The following is an 11,254-nucleotide window of genomic DNA, read 5'->3' on the forward strand; positions in this document are numbered from 1 at the left end:
CAAACACAAAGAAAACTTGGAAAGAAACGTTCCAAATTAACAAGCAATAAAGCTTTAATCAACAAAACAAAACTTCTTCTTTAATTCAAAGTTTACAACCTTTATTTATAGACTCAAAACTAATTCTAAACCTAATCAAATTAGAAAACTAATCCTAATTGAATTAGAATCCCATTTGACCTAGAAAACCTAAGAAAACCGAAACTTGATCCCCAAGTTCCTAATTCGGATATGACTAAACTAACTAAGTTTAATTCAACTTAGATTAGGTTATTCAATCCTCCTAAAACACCTAGACACGCCTAAAAACCAAAGTCAAGTCCTAATCCACTTAGGAATTTACTTTGCTAAAAACAAGTCCTAATCCAATTAGGAATCTCTTTTGCTAAAGACAAGTCCTAATCCAATTAGGAATCTCTTTTGCTAAAGACAAGTCCTAATTCAAATAGGAACTCACTAGACCAAAACAATTCCTAATCAAAATAAAAATCCTAACGCTTAAAACAAGAAAAACCCTTTCAAGTGAAAGGTAAAAACTTGTAAGCCAAAATCTAATCTAAGAAACATTAAAGAAACGGACCAAGAAAGGAAACGTTGAATGCATCCGCATCATACTCCTCCTCTTGAAAACGAACTTGTCCTCAAGTTACATCATAACAAGGAACGAGATCATTTGCGCTAAGAGAAGCACAAACGCCTTCACCAAGTAGCACTTGAAATGTATCATAATTCTCCCTATGCACGATTTTAAAAGGCCCTTCATCAAAGGATTCATGCTTGTCTTTGCGGTTGTTGTATAACTTCTGTGCACTCAAAGAAAGCCACACATAGTCACCTATCTCAAATGGAGACTTACGAACAAGTTGAAGCACTCTATCTTGCTGCTTGTCTTTCTTCTTCCTTTTACTTGAACCACCTTCATCACATGTAGAAAGAGAAATAACCTTGCTGCCATCATGTTGCATAGGTTCGAATTTAGGAGGCAAAGGTTTTAATCCAATCCTTTTCCCTTTATGTAGAACTGAAACCACATTCTTCTTTGCAAGGTAGATCACATCACGATCAAATTGCCAAGGACGGCCTAGCAACAAAGCACATGCATCCATAGGAACAACATCACACCATACTTTGTCTTCAAACTCACCAATTGTAAAAGAAACCAATGCTTGTTTCGAAACATGTACTCCTCCAACATTTGTGAGCCAATTAAGTTTGTAAGGATTAGGATGGTTCCTAGTCTCAAGCTGCAATGTATCCGTCATCTTCTTAGAGCATGCATTAGTACAAGAACCATTATCCACAATAACTGAACAACTACGCCCATTCACTAAGCATCTAGTGTGAAACAAGTTTTCCCTTTGTGCCATATCAGTCAAAGGAGTAGATTGAGCATGGAGAAGCTTTCTCAAAACAAGTGTGTTGTGATCCGGGGCTGCCTCACACAATGGTTGCTCTTCACACTCTTCTTCAAAGTCATATTCATTCTCCTCTCCTTCACGTTGCTCTTTTAGAAGTAAAGCAAGTTTAGCATCCTCCTCTTCTAAGGCTTGGTATCTTGTTAATGTCATGACCCTTCTATTAGGACACTCGGACTTGTAGTGACCTCTACCTTGACACTTGAAACACTTGATCTCCTCTTCAAGACTCTTCCTATGATGCATGAACGTAATGTGTCGTTCCATCAAAACAGTCATCTGTTCAAGCAAGTGAGTGATCGTTGATTTATTCTCCATGTTTGCGCACAATCAGTAATTTTCCCTCGAAAGTTTGTTGCTGTAGATTTTGCGTCACTTATCCAATGACCACGAAATTTTACAGTCTATAATTTTAGTCCAATAGGAATCCAACCCAAAATAAATCACCAAAAAATACCAAGTAGATAGTTTGCAGTAACCTAAAACTTCCAACTGGTCCAGATCTGCGCCGAGAAGAACAAGAACCAAGAAACTAGCACGAATTGATTCTTGATTGCTCAAGAACAAGGATATAACGACTCAATAATCACACCAACAGCTCTGATACCATTTGATGCGTTTCTTGATTCGTTTGGTCTTAGGTTTAAACAAGCTTCACTCGTTTGTTTTCGCCTAAGGGTTCTAAATCTGATTTCAAGGCTTCACTCACCTTAATCTCGTGATTTAGGGGTTTTTTGAGGATAGTTTGAATTAGCTTCACTCACTAATTAATCTAACCTCTCTTAAATCAGGTTTCACTCGCCTAATCTAAGGGTTTTTATGTTTAACTTCACTCGTCAAACACAAAGAAAACTTGGAAAGAAACGTTCCAAATTAACAAGCAATAAAGCTTTAATCAACAAAACAAAACTTCTTCTTTAATTCAAAGTTTACAACCTTTATTTATAGACTCAAAACTAATTCTAAACCTAATCAAATTAGAAAACTAATCCTAATTGAATTAGAATCCCATTTGACCTAGAAAACCTAAGAAAACCGAAACTTGATCCCCAAGTTCCTAATTCGGATATGACTAAACTAACTAAGTTTAATTCAACTTAGATTAGGTTATTCAATCCTCCTAAAACACCTAGACACGCCTAAAAACCAAAGTCAAGTCCTAATCCACTTAGGAATTTACTTTGCTAAAAACAAGTCCTAATCCAATTAGGAATCTCTTTTGCTAAAGACAAGTCCTAATCCAATTAGGAATCTCTTTTGCTAAAGACAAGTCCTAATTCAAATAGGAACTCACTAGACCAAAACAATTCCTAATCAAAATAAAAATCCTAACGCTTAAAACAAGAAAAACCCTTTCAAGTGAAAGGTAAAAACTTGTAAGCCAAAATCTAATCTAAGAAACATTAAAGAAACGGACCAAGAAAGGAAACGTTGAATGCATCCGCATCATGCCCTCACATGTTAATTTTAGGAGTAAAACTTTCAATATAAAAATAATGAAGTTTTTGGAATTTCCTGTAAACTACTAATAACTGAAATATTGGCAATTAAAAAACAAAAAATAGACAGTAAACATTATATAGTACTATAACGTCAAATGGTTTCACCAAAAAAAATTTAAAATATAATAAAACTTAGCGTAGTTTATTCTACCAGTAGGAACTGCAACTAATTCCTTTAAAGGTGCTGTGTTTGTGATTCGTCTGCAATATTTGCTTCGTAATTTGTGAACATAAATTAATTAAAATTGTACTTAAATTGCCTTTGATTGTTAATCAAGGATATTATCCTTGACATTCTAATTTAGAACGAATAATTTCAGCTTTACTAACGCTTTGTGAATTGTAGAACAAGTATTGTAAGCCTTGAACAAGTACAAGCAAGAACATCATTAATGCAAGGACAAATGGACAATTATTAAAAATATTTTATGAATTAGAATATCCACAAGGAACATTACTCACGCAAACAAGCCACTACTAATCTACTACTACGTCTATTAAAATTGACTGAATAAATAATAGAAAATGCTCGTATAGTTTATGACATCACTATTAATACTTTTTTTTTTTGGTATCAAATAAGAATTCAATAATATTTATAGAGTAATTTTGGCTAGATATTAAGTGAATCTTTGATTTTCATGCGATCTCACTTAAGTCGAACCTTCATTTTGGTAAGGAAAATTTGTCAAAAACAACCTTTTAAAGTGTCCACTTTATTTAAAACAACCTTTTAATTATTTTTTTTTGCAATTTAAGACCACATTATAAATTTTTTTTATCAAAGACAACCAAATGTTACTTTCCGCCGTTGACTCAATTTTTGCCGGGTGTTGACCACGAGTGTGCGAGTCACGTGACCTCCTACATTGCTTAATAGACCCCTTTTTCCTCCAATTAACTCCTATTAAAACCTCTACTTCTCTTTCATCCCTCTTTTAGTACGAGTGAATTAGAGTGAAAATTGGTGTATTAAGCAATATACGAGTTCATGTGCGTTGCACACTAGTAGTTAACATCGGGACAAATAGAGTCAAATGCCGGAAAGTAGCATTTGGTTGTCTTTGATAAAAAAAATTTATAATGTGGTCTGAAATTGCAAAAAAAAATTTAAAAGGTTGTTTTAAATAAAGTGGACACTTTTAAAAGGTTGTTTCTGACAAATTTTCCTTTTGGTAATAACAATATGTTTTAGTAATAAAAAATTGTTGTAAATTCACAAAAATCAATTTTGATTAGTTTCACCAGTCTTAAGGCCTGTTCACATCAGATTAATTTCAATTCAGTTCACTTTACTTCATTCAGTTCAGCTCCAATCAGTTCAGTTCAGTTCAGTTCAACTCCTTTCTCTCATAAATTATTCAGTTCAATTTAGTTCAGCTCAATTCAATAAACGTGAACATGTCCTTAGTCAACCAAATGCAATCCAGTTCAATAAAACTGTACTATATAGCTTACGAAGTGCCACGAAAAGCTATGCCAATTGTTTCATAGTCATCATAGTAATCATTAATGGAAAGAAATTTGTAAAATCATGACTCCAAATCAAACTGATCACATCACAATTCACAACAAATCGATCAAATCTAATTTTCTACTAAAATTGTTTGCATAATAATATTCAATTATTATTAATAAAATAAAACTCCATATCAATTTTGATCACATTTTGCTTAAGTAAATCTCATCATTCCTTCTAAAATTGCAATAAATGTTCAATCAAGATAATTGAAAAAGGAAAAATCGTTCAGAGATGGAAATTATAATCAAAATTCATTATTTCTATCTACACAATTAATAACAAATCCCCTAAAAATGGAAAAGCCTTCATAACAATAGTTAATAAGTACAATCATATTGTCCTTCAAAAAAAAAAAAAAAGTACAATCATGTTGAGTTATTGACTTTTTGATTGACTTTTTTTTTTTTTTTTTTTTCACCCATATATTTCAATTTTAAAACTATTTTACCGTGAATCCGTGATACAGTGATAATAAAAAGGGTATCAGGATTAGCTCCTATAAAAAAAAAAAATTCTCCATAAAATTCATTGTGGTATATTTTTGTTATTTAAATTACATCTACTTTGTACTAGAAAATTTTAATTGTTCTTACATGTTATTACTAATCAACTTGATTTACAAACCGTTAATGATGACCTATTCAATGTCAAAGAGTAGTTGCATCACATTGTATGTCATAATCTTGTTCAAATATCAGCTAAACTAATTGTTGAAAATTGCACCAAATAGATTATTATATAAAGAAACATAATCCGAAACTCAAAACACTATCACGGAAACAACTTTTGCTACCTTATATAAACACCATCCAACCTAAAAACTAGCTATTTGGCATATTTCACTACTATCATTATGTTCTTTATCATCCAAACTTTTTATACAACTTACATTTTAACAACTATTATTCTTAATCGCCGCCGTAACACTTTCAATCACTTTTGTTCGAGAATGATGACAAACTAATAGTCTTCACTGCTGTTATACAATTATAAGTACAATGACATCCTATGCACAACTTTCTTGATCTTACCAACTCATAATAATATATCCAATTAAATAAATTACCCATGAAATTAATTAATCTATTATAAATTAATTTTAATTAATTTTGTGAGATGTCGAAATCATTTGTAATAATAATATAAAATTAACCCACAACTTCTATAAAAATCAAGTCAACGAATTTGATAGAAACATTCACTCCACCTCTTTTCATGTAACATATATTATATCCCAATTATTATAATTAAATTTTTAATATAAGGTAGAAAAATTAATTAAAAGCTTACAACTTTGCTTAAATCTCACAAGTCAAATGTATATCATGCTTGGATAATCTTCAAAGGACATTTTACAAAATTAATATTATTCTTTTCATTCAATCAATTTATTTTTTCTTCCATATTCCTCTACACTCTGTCACAACCAATGAGCAATATTACTTATAAAAATCAATTAGCATTACAAAACAAAAAATTAATGCTCATAATCTTCTTGCAAGAAACATAATGCAGATTTCTTGACTGAACCTTAGAAATTTCCCCTGTTTTTTTTTCCTTCTTCTTCATCTTCCTGTTCTCTGAACATAAAAATGTCGAATTCGAATCGAAAATGTTTCTCCTTCATACCTTCATCATTTGTATCAATTTACATGATTACTGCTTTCTTTACAATCTCCTTTTTGTCTCTGCTTTATCTAAAGTACCCTCAACAATATATTAATCATTTTGAATACCTTAGGATTGTTAACCTTACTCCAACGACGAAAGAAGCAACAACTCCGTTGTCGGTCAACGATTTCACAACCCCTTCTGTTAGTTTACTGAAGGAGGAGATTGTTGTCAACCCAGAATCAAATCCAGCAACTGCGCCGTTGCTGTCGGATTCCCAATTTCCACCGGATTCTGTTGTCGAAAATCCGGCTCCAAATTCGACATTTGGGCAGGAAGAGAAGGATGATCAGGTTCAACCACCAACTATTGTTGAGATTCCGTCCTCTCTAAATCCGACACCAGAAGTAGTGCAGGATAAGAAAGATGAACAGATTTCACCATCTCCTGTAGTCGAAATTCCGTCTCAGAATTTGACAGCAGAGGAAGTGCAGGAAGAGAAAAAAATCGAAAAGATTTCAGAAACTCCAGTTGTTGATTCACCTTTGAATGATGCTCCTGTCAATTCATCAGTGTCACCAGAAGCATCAGTCGTCGAGGAAGCAAAAATCGAAAAAAATGATCAAACGCAGTCTGCATCTCCACCTGAAGCCGTCATTCAGACAGAGAAAAAACAGGAAGAGGCAGAAGAAGATGAGGACGACGAATCAATTGTCGCGTCAATTGACCAATATGATCATCTTTCAAATCCTCCTTACAGTAATTCATCCGAGGAAAGGATGCAGTGGATCAAGTTAAGGCTTCCAGGTTCTAAAGTACTCGAGTCAACACCAAAGACGCGAATGTTTGAGGAAAAGTTACAGCATTACATCAGTGAAAAAAGATGCAGGGTGAATATCTTTATGACATGGATATCGTCAGCCAAGTTTTTTGGCAAGCGCGAAATGTTTTCCTTAGAGAGTGTTGTTAAGGCACACCCTGGAGGTTGTGTCTTCATAGTCTCCAGGATAATGGCCTCGAAACCAGGTAGAGAAATGATTCAACCATTGATAGAGCGCGGGCACTTAATCCTGCCAATAGCCCCGGATTTTAACCTTCTGTTTAGTGGAACACCGGCTAATGATTGGCTCCGAAGGCTCAAGGATGGCAAGATGGACCCAGGGAAGATCCCTATTGCTCAAAATTTGTCAAATCTTTTAAGGCTCGTAATCTTGTACAAGTACGGAGGGGTGTATCTTGACACCGATATGATAATACTAAAGGATGTTTCAGGCTTAAGGAATACTATTGGAGTACAAGAATTAGATGAGAAAAAGAAGGTGTGGGTTTCAGTAAACAACGCGGTATTGATCTTTGATAAGCAACATCCTTTGTTGCTAAGGTTCTTGGAAGAGTTCAACTCGACTTTTGACGGGAGTTTATGGGGCCATAATGGACCATACATGGCTACACGAGTTATAAAAAGCACAGTAGATGATTCGCGGTATCAGTTCAATATGATGTCTCCTATGGCATTTTATCCTGTTGATTGGTACAAGATTTACAAGTTGTTTCGAAACTCCACTGGTAAACGTGATTCAGAATGGGTTACAAACACGTACAACAAGATTATTAGGGAGTCTTATGGTGTTCATCTTTGGAATAAAATGACTCGAAATTTGAAGATCGAAAAAGATGGTGCTATTGGGAAAATTATCTCAACTTATTGCATCATTTGTAACCAAGTTTATAGTTCATGAGATTTGATCAATGCTCGCAAATTTGACATTTTTCGATCTTACAGTCAAATTAGTTGTAATAATTCCATTTGTTACACATTTTTTTAGATTCTTTTTTTCCCTTGGATGTTTCAGGATTAATGATATACATTCACATCTTTATAATTATACAGAGAATTATCCTAATTTCGATTTTCTCTTTCATTTTTCGGTCTTGATTATTCGAAGCTTCATACTATCTGTAAACTGTTTGATTTCGTACTAGTTGTATAATGTTTTTGTACATATTCGATCAGATAATACAAAATTTTCATGATTTATTCCAAGAAGAATCTATATTGTTAATTACTCTGTTATTTTTTAAACCTTAACTAAACTGATATAACGTCTTAATCTAATTTAATTAAATAATTTTCATGTATAAGCGCCAACCTTATTCTTGGAATCTTCTTAATGTATTCTTCCAAAAATATATTTTGATGCATGTGACATGGTTCGAACAATTACAAGACCGTTGATTTAATTAATATTGATTTTCTTAACTTCTTATATGAACATTAACCAGTGTCAGATTATTTATATTCAGCAAACAACAAAAGAAAAAATATTATATAATTTTTACCTTTTTTTTTTTTTTTTTTAATTAATTACCATGATAATTAACATATTTTGGTAAAGATAGAACTTTTCCTAATAAGTGCACTATAGATATGATCTTTTCCATAAACGTCTATTTCTTTCTATATCAACAGATAACGAAGATTTTTTTTAATTAATTTGTTATCACATTGATACGTTTACAACATTTCTAATTAGATAATGGTTTGCTGGCAATGGGCTCCCATGGTGTCGTGCTGCCTATCTAAGGCACAACACAACCTAGTAGTCGTCTTTTGTGTTTTAAAACATGTCACAAGTGTCTATTGTACCTAATTAAGTCGTGTCATGTTAGTCTTTGCAAATTCCCTAAACTCCTACTTTATCACGGAATTTAGCCTACGGATCACGGATGGGACTCCTAAGTGCTGGTCCGCGGCCCCATTACCATCCCTAGTCCAAGCAAAGTTCCTTAGCTTGATAAAGCTAAGACCTTACACAATTTTCTTCTTAATTCTTATTGACCATAAATTCAGTCCACTGCTAAAAGTTGTAAAGCATGTGTTGCACAGGATGTACTACAACAATTATTTATATTTACATCTTTCATAATAATAAAAGTATAATATTAATCAATATCATATTATATATTTCCTTTCTCCTAGTTTAATTATAACTAGATTAGGGAGTATAAATATAATATAATATAAAGTTAAACAGTAAACATTATGCGTGTGTGCCATAACTGGAGCATCACATGGCCTAGTTATCATATCTGTATTTCTCAGCTTATGAGCTGCAGACGTTGTGCTCAATGTCATGCAACTTGTAACTCAAGCATTATTAATTAATTAGATGGCTAACCACCGAATCTCGTAATTAAACTATTGTTTATTAGTGTTAATTTGGTTTTAATTACTAATTAGCAGCTTCAAGATCAAGTCAACTAAACACTTTGATTTGTTATTAGTTGGGATGATTACTGCACATTAATTTTTTGATTAAGAAAATTATTGTTGTAACATAGCCATAAGACATGTAACATACAACGTAATATACTTCTTCAATAACATGAATAATAATCATCTCTAAACAAAAGAAAATCTGAATTATTATTTCGTACAAAACCCCAATATACTCTTTACTAAAAGCTTATATTTTAATAATTGATTAAGGTATAAACATCAATTTTTTATTTTGATGAGTAGGTATAAACATCTTTAGTTACAATAATCCAAATGATTTTAAAAGCCGGTAATGATATATGTAGTCTTTAGGTTACTTATAAGCATTTAATATTTTTGTAAAAACTTATAACAAAATTACAGGCAAATAAGTGTAATTAGTATTATAACTTCATTTTGCATCAAAACAAACAAAAAAAAAATAATAATAAAATAAAAATAAAAATAAAAATAAAAATAAAATCATTTGATTACAATCATTTGATTAAAAATAAAAATAAATTCTCAAACTCACATAAAAATAGAGACTAAATATATCATCAAAAGTTAATTATATGAGGGGAAATTACATAATTAGCCACTAAACCTTACAATTGTTCCCACAAAAACAAATGTTATTTTGTGTAAAGTACAGACTTTTAAGCACTTGTCAAGGGATAAGCAAAAAAGTTCCGATGCCGGGAATCGAACCCGGGTCTCCTGGGTGAAAGCCAGATATCCTAACCGCTGGACGACATCGGATTTGTTTATATAATATAAGTTGTCCTATAAAACAATAACTAAAACTATTAACTTATATAAACTGCATTTCTTTCATTATTATATTATAAGCCCATTTGGACAATTTAATAATAAAAAAAAAGTAGGTCTCAAAAAATGTAAAAGTATCTAGCTAAGCCCATTCTGTCATAATTACCTCTCTATTATATTCTTGCTTTAGAATTTATTTATCAAAAGTGTAGGAAATTAAATTAATTTAATTAAACTTTGAGTGATTGATCAACCAAATGTAGAAAGTATCATGGTTAGACTAGGAATTGGCGACAAATAAAAGTAGAAACATAAGGTTTTTTCTTTTTTTTTTTTTTTTTTTTTTTACGAAAGTAGAAACATAACATAGGTAGTAACAATATTTTTGAAAGGAATTTTTTTTTTGTAGTATTGCAAACACTATATATACCATAGACGTAATACTTGCGTTTAATATTCCACTTTGAAAGGAGGGGTGGATGAGATTCGAACTCATGATCTTTATGTTACACTACCTCTTGATACCATGTAGAATTAGGAAGCTTAATGATTTCCATCGAGATTTAGAGAGCCTTAAGCGTAATAGCTAAGTATCTAGACGATATTAACAAGATAAAAGATACTCATACACTAACTATGCTTTTAGTAGAACTGTCAATTCGTGTAAACCGGTCGGGCTTGGGTCGGGTAAGAGTGGGTCGAGTTAACTCGGGTTGGGTCAATTCAGATGAATTCCATAACCTATGCGGGTCAGGTTTGGGTTGGGTAATGCTTGAGTCGGGTCATACTTCTTATCGGGTTTAGGTCGGGTTAATAACAGGTCGGGTTACATTCGGGTCGGGTGAACAATAGGTCGGGTTTAATTGGGTTTTCATGGGTTAAAACGGGTTAGGATAATTTTTCGAGTCGGACTCGGTTCAAGACAATAATTTGCGGGTTGGAATCAGGTAGGGTCATTTTCGGGTTTGAGTCAGGTTCGGTTCAATTCAATAATTTGCGGATTATAATCAAGTCGGGTCGTTCTCGGGTTTAAGTCGGGTTCGGTTCAAGTCAATAATTTGCGGGTTATAATCAGGTTGGGTCATTTCCAAGTCGGGTCATTATCGGATTCAAGTCGGGTTATGTTCAAGCCAATAATTTGCAGGTTACAATCAGGTCGGGTCATTTCCAAATC

The 11,254-nt window shown here is 32.6% G+C and overlaps 1 protein-coding gene and 1 non-coding gene across 2 annotated transcripts; one reads left to right on the forward strand and one right to left on the reverse strand.

Moving 5' to 3' along the window:
* Positions 1–5,761: 5,761 nt before the first annotated feature.
* Positions 5,762–7,986, forward strand: LOC110685033 (uncharacterized protein At4g19900-like). Its single transcript, XM_021861493.1, has one exon. It carries the CDS (start codon positions 6,032–6,034, stop codon positions 7,787–7,789), a length of 1,758 nt encoding a protein of 585 aa, XP_021717185.1. The 5' UTR covers positions 5,762–6,031; the 3' UTR covers positions 7,790–7,986.
* A 2,013-nt stretch (positions 7,987–9,999) lies between these two features.
* Positions 10,000–10,071, reverse strand: TRNAE-UUC. The gene has a single exon. It is a non-coding gene; the product is annotated as a tRNA-Glu (tRNA).
* Positions 10,072–11,254: the final 1,183 nt, after the last annotated feature.

The sequence above is a fragment of the Chenopodium quinoa genome, unplaced genomic scaffold, assembly GCF_001683475.1.
Source record: "Chenopodium quinoa cultivar QQ74 unplaced genomic scaffold, ASM168347v1, whole genome shotgun sequence".
Lineage (NCBI taxonomy): Eukaryota > Viridiplantae > Streptophyta > Magnoliopsida > Caryophyllales > Amaranthaceae > Chenopodium > Chenopodium quinoa.